Below are 16303 nucleotides of genomic sequence, written 5' to 3'. Positions count from 1 at the left end.
TAATGAAATTTATTATACTAGAACTTTCTACATATTAGAATACTAGAAATTGAAAGCATTTTGAAAGTATTATTTACAATTACTAAAAACATGAAATATTTGGGCATAAATCAATAAAATATCTGCAGCTCTCTAAGCTAAAATTACAACACTGATGAAATAAATCAAAGATCTAAATAAATGGACAGACTGGGCTCATGGATTGGAAAATACAATCTTCTTAAGGTATCTATTGTCTCCCAAATTTATGGATTCAACTTAATCTCGGTTAGAATCCCAGCATGATTTATTCTGTAGATATATGATAAGCTGATTTAAAAATTTTTATGGAACGGCAAAGAATTTTATGGGAAGCCAAAACAATTTTGAAAAATAAGAACAAAGTGGGCTGGCTGGGGTGGCTCATGTCTATAATCCCAGCCAAGGTGGGAGGATTGCTTAGGGCCAGGAGTTCAAGACCAGCCTGGGCAACAGAGTGAGACTGTCTCTACAAAAAGTTTAAATAATAAGCCAGGCATGGTGGCATGCACCTGTAGTCCAAGCTGCTGGAGAGGCTGAGGTGGGAGGATCGTTTGAGCACAGGAGTTTGAGGTTACAGTGAGCTATCATCATGCCACTACACACTCCAGCCTAGGTGAAAGAGTGAGACCCTATCTCAAAAAAAAAAAAAAAAAAAAAAATTAGAAGGACTATACTACTTGATTTCAAGATTTGCTATGAAGCTACAGTCATCAAGACAATGTAGTACCGCAAAGGATAAACAAACAAATCAATAAAACAGAATAGAGAATCCAGACACAGACCAACGCAAATACAGTTAATTGATTTTTGACAAAAGTGCAAAGACAATTCAATAGAGAAATGATTTTTTTTTTCAAGAAATGATGTTGGAACTACTGAACATCAATCCATATGCCAAAAATGAACTTTCACCTACATTCAAAATTATATCAAAATAGATCATAGAACTAAACGTCAAACCAAAAATTATAAAAATTCTAGAGGAAAATGAAAGAGAATATCTTTGTGAATTTGGGCTCAGCAAGGGGTTTTTAGATATGATACCAAAAGCACAATCTCAAAAGAAATAACTGAAAAATTAGACTTCATCAGAATTAAAAACTGTTCTCTAAAAGATACTGTTAAGAGAATGAAAAGATAAGCCACGAACTAGGAGAAAATATTTGCAGAACATGTATCTGATAAAGGACTTGTATCTAGAATACACAAAGGACTCTCAAAACTCAATAATAAGAAAACTCAATTTTTAAAATGAGCGAAAGGCTTGATATCACCACAGAAGCTATAACAATGGCAATTGAGCATATGACAAGATGTTCAGCATGATTAGTCACAGGGAAATGCAAATTAAAACCACACCGAGATATCACTACGCTGCTATTAGAATGGCTAAAATAAAAAACTAAAACTAAACAGACAATACCAAGTGTTGACATGGAAGGGGAGAACTGGAACTTTCATCTATTATTGATGAGAATGCAAAATATTACAGCCACTTTAGAAAGAGTTTGTCAGTTTCCTATGAAATTAAACATACATTTGTCATGTGACCCAGTAATCCTACCTGTAGGTATTTTTATTTATTTATTTATTTTTTTTGAGACAGGGTATGGCTCTGTCGCCAAGGCTGGAATGCAGTGGCACAATCTTAGCTCACTGCAACCTCTGTCTCCCAGGCTCAAGCGATCCTCCCACCTCAGTCTCCTAAGTAGCTGGGACTGCAGGTATGCGGCACTACGTGTGGCTAATTTTTTGTAGGGATAGAGTTTTGCTATGTCGCCCAGGCTGGCACTTGTATTTTTGCAAGAAAAGTAAAAACTCACGTTCATACAAAAACCTGTATATTCATAGTGACTTTATTCATAGTCACTCAAATCAGAAACCATCCATATATGTCTTCCAACTTTCATTGTTCATTCAAACAATGAAATACTATCCAGAAGAAAAGGTACAAATTATTGATATACAGAACAATACGAGGTGACTTTAAAAATCCTGTTGAAAAATGGAATTAAAAGATTACAAAAATTAAAAAATATAACCTTCATTTCTCAACATAAGCTCTATAAAGTGTGAGACACTTTTGTAAATAATGATAGCAGCTGTTTAGTTCACCTCTAAAAAACTAAGGGTCCTGGAAATTTAACCATGTCAATCAATGCAGTCTTTTTTACATTATTAACTGAAGAAAAATGGGTGCCCTTTGTAGATTTTAAGATTAGGAAACAAAAAGAAGCTGGAAGGAGTCAAATCAGGACTATAAAGCAGATGCCTAAAACCTTCCCATTGAAAATCTCGCAAAATTGCTTTTGTCTGATGAGAGCAATGAACAGGAACATTGTCATGGTGGAGGACTCTCTGATGAAGCATGCCTGGGCATTTTTCTGCTAATGCTTTGGCTAACTTAAAACCCACTCATAATATGCAGATGTTATGGTTCATTGGGACTCTAGAAAATCAACAAGCAAAATGCCTTGCACATGCCCAAACACTGTCAGTGACCTTTGCTCTTGACTGACCCACTTTGCTTTGACTGACACTTCCACTGTTCGGTAGCCATTGCTTTGAATGTGCTTTGCCTTCAGGATCGTATTGGTAAAGCCATGCTTCATCTTGTGCTACAATTCTTTGAAAAAATGCTCCAGGATCTTGATCCCACTTGGATCCCATTTCCATTCAGAGGTCTGCTCTTATCTGCAGCTGATCTGGGCACAACAGTTTTGACATCTATTGAGTGCAAAGTTTGTTCAACTTAAAATTTTCAGTTGAATTGTGTAAGCTGAACAATGTAGAGGGCTATGGGGTTGGCTATTTTTTATGCTGTTAATTTTGTCTTCTTTAATTATGGTATGAACAAAATTAATTTTTTCTGTGAAAATAGATGTGGCTGGTCTGAAGCTGCGGGCTTCATTTTCAACATCATCTTGTCCCTTCTTAAAACAAGTTATCCATTTGTAAACTGCTGAATTCTTTGGAACATTGTCCCCATAAACTTTTTGTAAACCATCAGTGATTTTTCCACTCTTGCACCCAACCTTCCCCACAAATTTGATGTTTGTTCTTGTTTCAATCTTAGCAGAATTCATGTTACTCTGATACAGGCTCTTTTCCTTGTCTTAACCTTCTTAGTGCCTCTAACTAGATCCCATTCAGATATGTAATAACAAGTCAGTGCAAGCTTATTTTAGTGCAAAAAAGGTTTTTGAAATCCATGCATAGTTTTTCCACAATACACATTTTCCCTTCACATACTGAGATTCAAATGCATTATGCTAAATAAGAAGCCAGACCCAAAGGTTACATGATTCCATTTATACGACATTCTGAAAATGCAAAACTATACAGACAGAGAAGAGATCAGTGGTTTGCCAGGGGTTGGGAATAGAGGAAAGATTTTAGTCTTAAACTATAACTGGCCTGAGGGTGGTGGCTCACACCTGTAATCCCAGCACTTTGGGAGGCCAAGCTGGGAAGACTGCTTGAGTCCCGGAGTTGGTGACCAGCCTAGGCAACAGAGGGAGACTCTATCTCTACAAAAAAAATTAAAAATCAGCCAAGCATAGCAGTGTGCATCTATAGTCCCAGCTACTCAGGAGGCTGAGGTGGGAGGATGGCTTGAACCCAAGAGAGTTGAGGCTTCAGTGAGCTGTGATCGCAAAACCGGACTATAGCCTGGGCAACAGAGTGAGACTCTGTCTTGAAACAAATAAAAAAACCATATAAAAAAAAAACCAACTATACCTGAAACATGGTATATGAATTATATCTCAAATTGATACCAAAAATAACACAAAGAAACTATACTTGAAGCACTTCTTTACTCTAGTGTTTCCAAAACTTGTTTCATAAGAATCGTAGACAATTTGTTAAAAATAGATATCCCAGGATCCTTCCCTGGAGATTGATTAAGGAATCTAGGCTGGTGGTCAGGAAATTACACTTTTAAAATGCACCTCTTCCTCGAGGAAATGATAAGGAAATCATTATCACACAGGTTTAGAAAACAATTGCCACCCATAAAAAGCCAAATATTAGGACAGTGATTTCTATAGTGGAATCACATCTCAGAAAAATTCAAGATGGCCCACTAGGATATGAAAGAAAATACTAATCTTCTATGTATATTTAAATCTCAGGTCTCAAAAATGTTCCTATTTTTGAAGTGTATTATATTATAAGGTACACATTAAATCAGTGCAATAGTGCATGTAAATCATTCCCCCCTCCCCCTGTAGGATGTAGGACCATAAAAAAGTAGAGACCACTGCTTTAAGGATCCCCAGTACAGCTGACCACTCCTCAGCCCCTGTCCTATCTTGCAATCCTCATTTATATCTGCCACAACACTTCACCCATCAAACCCCAGGCCTAAGAGCATCATCATTCTGGATAAAGGACACAGTTATTTTCCTCTACCAAGATCTGAAAAAGTATATATTATATTGTATCTCGTAAGAAATCTGGAAGTGCCTACCTCTTTATACTATTCTTAACATCTGGTAAACTCTTGGTACTTGAGGATTCAGCTCACAGATTTAACAGCTGTGGTGTCAATCCTTCACAGGTAACTGTGAAGTTTCATGACATGTAGTAATCTGATTTTGCTGAGTCACAAATGTGAATCAAGTATGCTTCTCAGCTGTGTGAAGGAGCAAATTACTTTGCTGGTGAGTGAACCAAGCTGACCACCAAGCATTTACTCTCACACAACTATACTGTTCCCTCTGCTTGTTGCTATTAAGGTCAGGAAAGCCCTCTTTAATTTTTCAGTTATCTTTTACTGCATGGGTCCTCACCAATTATCTATAAAGTTTACTGTAAAGGGTTCTTTAATATTTATATCTATATATTTTTAAAATTAAACAAAAAATGCAACCACTATCATGTGGGATTTGGGAAGTGTTTGAGTAAGCATTAAAAAAGAACTGTCATAACTTAAAATGACTCATATTCATGCACTATAGCAAATAAACATTAAGTGGTATTCATGAATTGGGCCATTCAATTCACAAACTGCTAAGGATGTGTTCAATATCAAAGACAGCAAGATATCTCTCAACAATTCTTCTCAGGGTAGAATTTACGGTAAACATGAACTGTGCTCAGAAAATACACCCCTAAGCTTCATCTTGCCAACCCTCCAAGTCAATAACATATCTCAAATAAGGCTCTTCTCTTTCTCACCCTCAAGAATGTCTTCATAAAGGGCATGTACTCCTTCAGGCACGATGACCGCCAGAGCAGTTCCACAGAGAAGTCCAGCACCCAAAACAGTCACCAGCTTCAGTCGCTCCTGGGCAGAAAACAAAAGAAATCATTGCAAACTTTGATTAATGAATGGGATAAAGTTTCTGAAGTATCTGTAATCAAGACTGTGAGCTGCTCATTCGTGAGACCAACATCTACAGCAGACAGTGAAGATGAAAAATGATCAATTTCATGAATAATACCAATTAAAAAAAAGATTTTTTTTTTTTTTTTGAGACAGTCTTGCTCTGTCACCCAGGCTGGAGTGCAGTGGGGTGTCTTGGCTCACTGCAACCTTCACCTCCTGGGTTCCAATGATTCTCCTGCCTCAGTCCCTGTGTAGCTGGGATTATAGGCACCCACCACCACATCTGGCTAATTTTTGTATTTTGAGTAGAGAAGAGGTTTCACCATGTTGGCCAGGCTGGTCTCAAACTCTTGACCTCAGGTGACTGGCCTGCTTTAGTCTCCCAAAGTGCTAGGATTACAAGCATGAGCCACCACACCCAGCTGAGATGATTTTTTTTTTTTTTTTGAGACAGTCTTGCTCTGTTGCCCAGGCTGGAGTGCAGTGGCATGATCTTGGCTCACTGCAACCTCTGCCTCCTGGGTTCAAGCAATTCTCTGTCTCAGCCTCCCAAGTAGCTGGGATTACAGGCGCCCGCCAGCACACCTGGCTAATTTTTGTATTTTGGGTACAGATGGGGTTTCACCATGTTGGCCAGGCTGGTCCTGATCTCCTGACTTCATGATCCACCTGCCTCAGCCTCCCAAAGTGCTGGGATCAGGCATGAGCCACCGCGCCTGGCTGAGATGAAATTTTTTAAATGACCAAGTTAACAATGAGTTGAGAAAACATGTACTATCCATGATAGGGAGAATGCGTACACTTTAACACTAGAAGGAATGTGAATTGCTACAACCTACCTGGACCACAATTTGGCATTTGGATTTAAAGCCTCAAAAATGCGAACTCTTTAATTCAGAAATTTTACTTCTAGGAATTCACCCTAAGAATTGTGTAAAGATGACCATTGTGCTTTTTATGGATGTAAACCTAAAAATAAATGTCCAATAAAGGAGACTGGTTAAATAAACTATAAACTTCATCAGAGTACCACACCACTCAGCTATTAAAAATTATGATATAAGTCTGTTCATGGATATAGGAAGTCAGGAAAGTCTGATGGCAACCAATATGTAATGATAACCTCATATTTATAAAAAATATTTATACATAAGTAGAACACATTACATTAAACATTAACAAATTTTTACTTAAAATGTATAAATAATTGCAATACACAAATATATAACTTATGAAACATTTATAATTTATCTACAATAAACATGTATTACTCATATGATGAAAAAATGTATTTAGACATTAATGCTAAAATTCTTCTATGGTTTTAATCCAACTTAATTCCAATTGTTTTCTTTTTACCCGAGTTTGAGAGACTCCCTCCTGTCATACAAAAAGATTAGATTTCAAAGTTTCTTGAAACCGCAGAATACCATAATATGACTTCCTGGGATCTTAGAAGTATGAAAAATGATCTTAAGAACTACAATTAGGTGGGCAGATCACCTGAGGTCAGGAGTTTGAGACCAGCCTGGCCAACATGGAAAAAACCCATCTCTACTAAAACTACAAAAATTAGCTGGGCGTGGTGGTGCGCACCTGTAATCCCAGCTACTTGGGAGGTTGAGAAAGGAGAATCACTTGAAACCAGGCGGCAGATGATGCAGTAAGCCGAGGTCGTGCCACTGCACTCCAGCCTGTGCCACAGAGCGACTCTGCCTTAAAAAAAAACAAAACTACAAGGGGAGCCAGGCAAGGTGGTGTGCACCTGTTCCAGCTGCTCAGGTGGTAGAAGCAGAAGATCACTTAAACCCAGGAGTTCAAGGCTGTAGTGTGCTACAATCATATCTGTGAATAGCCACTGACTACACTCCAGCCTGGGCAACACAACAAGAACTGTTTTTTAAAAAACAAAAAATAATAAAAACTACGAGAAGCTGAGCATGGCAGTACACACCTGTTGTCCCAGATACTGGGAGGCTGAGGCTGTAGGGAGCTATGATCTTGCTGAATTATATTCGAGCCTGGTCAACATAAAGAGACCCCATTTTTGAAAACAAAACCACAAGGGAATTATTATGTATGTTGTTTATGAAAAAGTTTCAATAATTTAATGGTATATCATGTACTTCATCTGTTTGTTTCCTTGTTAACAAAAATAGTAGCTACAACATCTCTGATACACTACTGAACTTCTGACTGAGACACTGGGGTCTAACTAGCTTTTATAAATATTATCTCTATGGGAAAATAGTTTCTTAGCTAAAACACTGGTTGAAACATTACCCCCTCCTTGTTTGGAGGGAGGAAAGGGATCTATGTGTCTATTGAAAAAAGGGGAACTAAAGCTGCAGTGCCAACACCAACTAATACTTGCTATATAGCAAGAGGAGAATCCCCTGATCCCCAGTACACAGCCAGGTCAACCCTTATACATTCAAAATGGCTATTAGGTACTTGTAAACTGAGAGTATTCCAGTTAATGACTCAGTACCTCAACTTTTCCTCAGTAAAATATTTCTACATGTCTTATAAAGATACAAGAGGCAACAGAAGAAAGTAATTGAAGTATTTTGGAAAAATGACACCAAACAACTGGTGTTACTATTTTATATTTTATTATTTTTTTTCAGGCGTCAGGACTCACCTATTTCGCTATTTAACACTGACCTATTCTAAGCTTCTTTGTCTTTTCCAATGTACTAAACTCCCCAAACACTGCTAATCACAATATTCATTTGAAAGAAACTGTCAGAGCAGGTAGAAGGAGATGAAAAACCGGCTCTATTTTGTGTAAAAGGTAACATAGTAATGAATGAGTCTGTTTATCATTCTCTCAAAGGACTGACTTCACAAAAATTGCCCTTATTTTTTTTTAAATTCATAAATCTAAAGTATTATTCTAAGGAAGCACAAAAATTAGGGGAAAATTGAACTGAGTATACTATTTCCTTTTAGGAATTTGGTTTCATAATTCCATAATTCAAATTAATGGACAGATTGTTAAGGAAGAATACTGTCCTGTCAGCATTAAGTATACTCTACTCTGGGAAACAGAAATGAGAGATACCCCTGCTTTGCAAATTAAGGGAAAATGAGAAATGATGAAGGAGATGTACTTAAAAGAGAAAGAGCTGACTGCTCTCAAGAATCATTTGGGTGGTAGCTTACATCATAAACAAATATTAATTCTTTGTGTTTTATACACCAAATATAAGACCTAAAACTCAAAAGCTCCTAGAAGAAAATGTAGGCAACGTCTTTGAAATCTTGGGATTGGCAAAGATTTCTAAGCAAGGATGGGAAAACCATAAACCATAAAAGAAAAAAATGCAACATCAAAATTTAAAACATTTGCTGATCCATTAAAAAAATGATCAGGCCGGGCACGATGGCTCACACCTGTAATCCCAACACTTTGGGAGGCTGAGGTGGGCAGATCACTTGAGTTCAGGAGTTCGAGACCAGCCTGGCCAATATGGTGAAACCCCATCTCTACTAAAAATAGAAAATTTAGCCAGATGTGGTGGCACATGCCTGTAGTCCCAGCTACTTGGGAGACTGGGGCAGGAGAACTGCTTGAACCTGGGAGGTGTAGGTTGCAGTGAGCTGAGATTGCATCACTGCACTCCAGTTGGGCAACAGAGAGTGAGACCCTGTCTCAAACAAGAAAAAAAAAAAAAAAAACCAGACAAGATACATAGTGAAAGAAAATGTTCACAATACAGCAATCTGTAGTGGAAATACATGCATATGCGGTGAATGCTGGGGTAACGCTGTCTACATCCCTTCAGGTCAGAGACACCTGTTTCCCAGCTGCTGGGAGTGCTGCCTAATGATGATGGCTCAGGACTGAGTCTGTCCCTCTGAGCCAAAGACAAATGACTAGCCTGAAGTTATAACCCCTCCCCTAGGGCAGCCCATATCCAATAACTAGCCCACGGGGGCTGTGTGGAAAGAGGTACAAAGCCTGACACCCTTGCCTCAAGTCAGGATATTTCTGAAGGGCCGTCCAGCTTCAGAGCCTGCTGCAGGGTGAGTTGAGGCCTCTATTGAACGGAATTACATTTCAACCTCACTTAATCCTGCTCATTCTCTTACAAGCTATTCCTAAGAGCACTCTCCCATGAAGTTCCTGCATGCAAATCTTCTCAGAGCCAGTTTTCTGGGGAACACACCTACAATACTGACAATGGACTTGTATTTAAAGTAGAAAGAACTTCTACAACTCAATAATAAAAGACCACCAATTTAAAAATGGGTAAAACACTGAACAGACACTTCACAAAAGATGTATGAATGGCTAATAAGCCCATGAAAAGGTGCTCAAGATCATTTAGTCATCAGAAAAATGTAAATCAAAACTATGCATGATGCCATTTCACACCCATTAAAATGGCCAAAATGGAAAAGACTGACAACTCTAAATAATTAGAAGATACAGAGCAACTGGAAAACTCACATATTGTTGGTGGCAGCATAAAATGGTACAACCACTTTGGAAAATTAGTAGTCTCTTATAAAGTTAAACCAGCATTCTCCTTTTGAGTATTTACTCAAAAGAAATGAAAACATATGGCCTCAAAAAACTTGTACAAGAATATTCATAGAAGCTTCATCAAGGATATCCACAATCTGGAACAGATGTCTATTGATAGGAGAATGCATAAACAAATTGTGGTATATTTAAACAATGGAATACTACTCGGCAATAAAAAGGAATAAACTAAGGGTACATACAGCACATAAATGAATAAATCTCATAGACATTTTCCTGATGTTTGAGTGAAAGAAGCCTTACACAAAAGATTATATACTATATGAATCAATGTATATGAAGTTTAAAAACAGGCCAAACTAATCTATAATGATTGAAATCAGAACAGTGATTGCCTCTGGTGAGCAGGGATGAGGGGGTGGCCATACAGTGTGGATTCACTGGAAAGTGGCATCAGGTTACTTTCTAGAATAATAGAAATGTTCTAAATCTTGATTAGGATGTGAGTTACATTTATAAACATTTGCTAAAATTCATCAAACTATATTAAGATCTGTACCTGTCACTCTATAAAATTATCTATTCATAAAAAAATTAACTGGGTAGTAATTCACTCAGAATTTCTGAAAGGATTCATTTTAGAACTATTCAGTTTTAACAAGGCTTCTTTCTTCATGGCAGTTCTCTGAAATCAAGGTCAGAGACCTAATTAGAATACTAAAAGGCACTTCCAAAAATTTTCCTTAAACAATCTCAGTCATTCAGATATTTCTTTTTTCTTTCTTTCTTTTTTTTTTTTTTTTGAGACGGAGTTTCACTTTTGTTACCCAGGCTGAAGTGCAATGGCGCAATCTCGGCTCACCGCAATCTCTGCCTCCTGGGTTCAAGCAATTCTCCTACCTCAGCCTCCCAAGTAGCTGGGACTACAGGCTGCGCCACCACGCCCAGCTAATTTTTATATTTTTAGTAGAGACGGGGTTTCACCATGTTGACCAGGATGGTCTCGATCTCTTGACATCGTGATCCACCCGCCTCGGCCTCCCAAAGTGCTGGGATTATAGGGGTGAGCCACTGTGCCCAGCCTCAGATATTTCTTAAAAAAGAATTCACTACAATTTTATGCCAATAACATCATGGGGAAACCAGTGGTGTTCACAACTCTGGATCAACCCACAATTCACTAGGCACTTAGCAAGTGCTTCATAATACTCTACTCTGGGGTCACATAAAAGACTACATTGAGATAAGTTTTTAAAAGCAGGAGAAGAGTTCAAGACCAGCCTGGCCAACAGGCCGAAAGTCCATCTCTACTAAAATACAAAAATTAGCCGGGCATGATGGTGTCCAACTGTAGTTCCAACTACTTGGGAGGTTGAGGCAGAATTGCTTGAACCCAGGAGGAGAAAGTTGCAGCGAGCTGAGACTGCCACTGTGTTCCAGCCTGGGTGACAAAGCAAGCAAGACCCTGTTTCAAAAAAAAAAAAAAAAAATGAATATGAACAGGAGTTTGGTGCAAATTTTTAGAAAGCCACAGTAAAGGTTTTCATTAATCTTTAGACCCATGTTTTAAAAATAGGGGTATTAGCTACCAAAGTTATCACAGAATTCAAAACTGGAAGAAAATACAAAAAATTAAAAAATGATTTCCTCTCAATATATAGACGGAGAATTGAGGGCCAAAGATGAGAATCGATTTGCCCAAGATCACATGACTAAGCTAGTTAGTGGTGTAGGGATGATTACATTTGGCACTGCACTCCATGACAATGTTCATCACATCGCATAATACATACAATCCATTGTATAAAATTTATCTCCAGAAAAGATGCTATTCATGCAAACTTTTGGAAATTTATCTCCAAAATTTATCTTCAAAAAAGATGATATTCACACAACCTTTTAAAATAGTACAAATCACCAAAATCCTCTAGCAACATCAAGAGAAAAACCAAAATCATAATTAGTTATAATTCTTCTCTATTGATAAGTTTCTAACAGTCCGTGACAAAATAAGGACAATATAGTGAGGACATCATAAAGCTTTATTTCTTCAATGTAAAGAACCATTTCTTATTCTGAGGTTATATCCTACCTAATGTTTGGTTAAAATGTCCTTTCTTTTAAGTAATAATGGTGACAATAGTTTTTGTTTTTATTTTCAGTGTTCTTTTCAGCAAAATTAAAAGGAAGTAATCTTGTATCAATTCTTTGAAATTATAAATATATGATCTGTGAAAACCATGATTTAAGTGCAAGCATTAAATTATAATACCATCAAACATTCAGAAACAAAGAATTTGAGTTTGTAGGAAGAGACCATCAAGGTAAATTTGAATGAATCATCTAGTTTTGTAGAACTTCCTTTGAAGAAAGGCAGCATGAGGTGAAACTACTGTATTGTTTTCAGTTCACTTTGAAATTAAGTGCATTTATTTACCAAATAAAATTAAATATCCACTAACACTGTTTACTGTTGGTTTCTATAACCCCTTCACCACAAAATTACGAGTTCTGTCAGGGCAGAGATCTTTAATTTACTGCTGAATTCACAATTTATAAGACAGTATCTGGCACACAGCAGTTTCTCCTAAATATTTATTGAAAGAATGAATTAAATGCCCACCACCATGCAAAGCACTGGGGACTTAGTACTGGCCACTGGGCTCTGATACAAACAAATACACGAATGCAGTGGAACCTCTTTAGAATATCTGTGCCAGGAAACAGACCTCAAATATTCCTTTTAAGTGTAACTACAACAATAATTTTCAGTAGAATTGATGGTTTCACTCAAGGGACATGCAAATACATTTAATAAAGGGCCATAGGCCGGGCAAGGTGGCTCATGCCTGTAATCCCAACACTTTGGGAGGCCAAGGTGGGAGGATCACGAGGTCAAGAGATCTAGACCATCCTGGCCAACATGGTGAAACCCCGTATCTACTAAAAATACAAAACTTAGCTGGGCATGGTAGCGGGCGCCTGTAGTCCCAGCTACAAGGGAGGCTGAGGCAGGAGAATCACTTGAAGCTGGGATGTGAAGGTTGCAGTGAGCTGAAATGGCGCCACTGCACTCCAGCCTGGTGACAGAGCAAGACTTTGTCTCTAAATAAATAAATAAATAAATAAATGAAGGGCCATAATAGAATTTCACATAAATACATTTAATTAAAGACCATAACAGAATTTCATCATAATAAATGTGAGGCAATGCTGTCATTCATCTTATTAGTGCAAACATCTTCTATGACATACATTTCTTCCAAGGAGCTCAGCTCTTGTTACTCATTTATTTATTTGAGACGAAGTCTTGCTCTGTGGCCCAGGCTGGAGTGCAGTGGCACAACTCGGTTTACTGCAGCCACCACCTCCCAGGTTCAAGCAATTCTTCTGTCTCAGCCTCCCAAGTAGCTGAGATTGCAGGTGCATGCCACCACACATGGATAATTTTTTTATATTTTTGGTAGAGACAGGGTTTCACCATTTTGACCAGGCTGGTCTCAAACTCCTGAACTTAAGTGATCCACCCACGTTAGCCTCCCAAAGTGCTGGGATTACAGGCATGAGACAATGCACCCAGTCTTTTTTTCTTTGTTTTGTTTTGAGACAACTCTGTCACCCAGTCTTGAGTGCAGTGACATGATCATGGCTCACTGCAGCCTCAAACTCCTGGGCTCAAGTGATCCTCCCACCCCAGCTTCCTGAGTAGTTAAAGCCACTGGTGTGCACTACCATGTCCAGCTAATTTTTAAATATTATTGTAGAGATGGGGTCTCCCTATGTTGCTCAGGCTGGTCTCAAACTCCTAGACTCAAGTGATCCTCCCACCTCAGCTTCCCAAAGTGCTGGGATTACAGGCCACTGTGCTGAGCCTCAGTCCTTGTTTTAATCTTCAGCAAAGCAATGTAAAGATTGTCCTACAAAATTTGTATCAGCTTGATAAATGTCTATGAGCCTTTTCATGGTAACCAATATTACAGAGACAACACTTTTGATGAAAAGAACCAGTAGCCCAAAAAAATAAGCATTACTGCCACAGGTTGCAATTTCTATTTTAATTTGAAAAAAAAATTCTTTACCTGATCATTTTAGACTCAATCTGATTCATTTTAAGAACTAGAATTGTGGATTCACATTATTTGTATGGCTGTATTCTTTCACACAACTTGGGATTCAATCTCAAGTTGTGTTTATATTAAAGTTAACAAAATGCTGACAGGTTCTCTTTTGCTTCTGGTAAATCACTAAAAGGTTTATTTAAATGGAGAACTACAAATTCCAAGTGTCATTCAAGATGAAAAGAGAGTTCCCAAAGCAACAGTTTCCGTCAGTGAAATGAAGTATTTGCTCAGGAGAGGCATGAACTGTGTGCAATGCCATTGGTTTTATGTTATCTCATTTTAGAAGTTCACAGTTGCAGCCTGACTGAACCAAAGGATCTGCCAGATATATTAATTAAAACAACAGCTTGCACTCTATGCCATTAGCCATCAGCATAAGCTTTGAAGTTAGTTTAATTTCTTGGCAGACACCAAGGTAGTTAAATGGTCTTTATTCCTATGTTAACGGAAACAGTCAACAAATTGTTTGGTTCACCTAAATACAAGCCGACAATTTTAAAAGCCTTTTTTTTTTTTTGAGATGGAGTCTTACTCTGTGGCCCAGCTGGAGTGCAGTAGCATGAACCTGGCTCACTGCAACCTCCGCCTCCTGGGTTCAAGTGTTTCTCCTGCCTCAGCCTCCTGAGTAGCTGGGCTTATAGACATGTGCCACTATACCTGGCTAATTTTTGTACTTTTAGTAGAGACAGGGTTTCACCACGTTGGCCAGGCTGGTCTTCAACTCCTGACCTCAAGTGATCCACCCACCTCAGCCTCCCATAGTGTTGGGATTACTGGCATAAGCCACCGCAGGCAGCCTTTAAAAGTTTTGGATATGGAAAATATTTTATCTCAATCTTCCTTGTGCCACGCCCATTTTAGAAGTCAAAGCTGTAGTTGGTAAATATTTTATCTCAATCTTCCTTGTGCCACGCCCATTTAGTAGTCAAAGCTGTAGTTGGTTTGACTACAACTACAGCTTCCTAAAAAAAAACAACAAAAAAATCAAAGGTACATCTCTTATTCTAAGATTGATCCCTTCAAAGTTCTAGGCACTGAAAAGATAAAATATCACAGGTTATGGGGTAACTCTTGCTCAGGTAACAAAGTTTTTCCTCATATTCTTACAAACAAAACTGCTTCAAGAGGTATTTCCTAACGTCAATTTAGCCACTACATTATCTGCTGCTAAGTGTTAGTAACAGGTAATAAAGAAAACTCAGATCTGATTTGGTTCTTTAAGTCCTCACAGCTGAAAAAAGATGCCCAAAGCTTCTGCTAAGTGTTAGTAACAGGTAATAAAGAAAACTCAGATCTGATTTGGTTCTTTAAGTCCTCACAGCTGAAAAAAGATGCCCAAAGCTTCCTGGCTCCAGGTAGCAGCTGTGTGAAACTGGACAAGTCTTTAACCTTCCTGGGCTTCATGTCCTGTGTGAGAAGGGGCTACTGCTACTATGAGTATTATTGTGTAGGAGCAGGATATTAGTGCACTTAGCAGAGTAGGAGTTGTTATTACTTGTCTTCAACATCATCAGTAGCATGCAAAAAAAGCTTCTAAGCACCTCCACTGCAAGAATAACCAAAGTTCCAGTGAATAAAGCTACAATTCTGCCATGTTGCCAGGGGCATATAGGCTTCCTTTTTCTGAATTCATTTGACATCAAGGTTACTTAACATCATCTAAGGCAGTAATAACAAGCAAGGACCTTATTAATGTCATTTCCTCCAATCTTGGAAAATAAGATTAATTTATTTTTCTTTTTGCATGAAATTCCTTTCTAAACATAAAAGACCTAATATAAATCCCATAAGATTGTTTGATGTAACTACAAAGACAAAACAAACAAAAACCCATTGAAAAAGAACCTGGAAAAATATTTCCAATAAACATATCATTGACACATTAGTTCAACTGAACTGAGCAACTAAAATAGTATATATACCTTTTCTTCTAAGAAATTAGTATAGTTTTTAAAATGAACAATGATAATGTTTGTGAGAATACAGTGTTATTAGCCTTGGTCGGAAAAAATGCATTTTTAATAACTGGTAATATAGATTGAGAACCTTCCGAAGAACATTCATGCCCTTTAGCCCTATCATTCTACCCGTGAAAAAAAATCTAAAATATAGTCATTGCTTTAGACACAAAAATATTCACGCAACACTATTATCATGACAAAAATGTAAAAACAAATTAAATGCATATTAAGAATTTCTGTACATAATTGAATGTAATGAGGACATATTAAAAAATGCCCAAGGCCGGGCACAGTGTCCCCTACCTGCAATCCCAGCACTTTGGGAGGCCAAGGCAGGAGAATCGATTACTTGAGCCCAGGAGTTTGAGAT

General features: G+C 37.9%; 1 protein-coding gene across 2 annotated transcripts in view; it reads right to left on the bottom strand.

Annotated features, from left to right (window-relative positions):
* Positions 1-16303, bottom strand: part of SLC39A9 (solute carrier family 39 member 9) — a 58429-nt gene that overhangs the window by 28135 nt on the left and 13991 nt on the right. For both annotated transcript variants that reach the window (XM_012438127.2, XM_012438126.2), the window contains exon 2: positions 5206-5314. Coding sequence is in view for 1 of the 2 variants with exons in the window: in XM_012438126.2 (XP_012293549.1) it covers positions 5206-5314 (109 nt within the window). In the remaining variant the exon portion in view is untranslated. The remainder of the gene's footprint in view (positions 1-5205; positions 5315-16303) is intronic.

The sequence above is a fragment of the Aotus nancymaae genome, unplaced genomic scaffold (assembly GCF_030222135.1).
Source record: "Aotus nancymaae isolate 86718 unplaced genomic scaffold, 86718_ANA_hifiasm-v0.15.2.pri h1tg000011l, whole genome shotgun sequence".
NCBI lineage: Eukaryota > Metazoa > Chordata > Mammalia > Primates > Aotidae > Aotus > Aotus nancymaae.
Note: the sequence above shows the minus strand (reverse complement) of the source record. Positions and strands in the feature narration are given on the sequence as shown.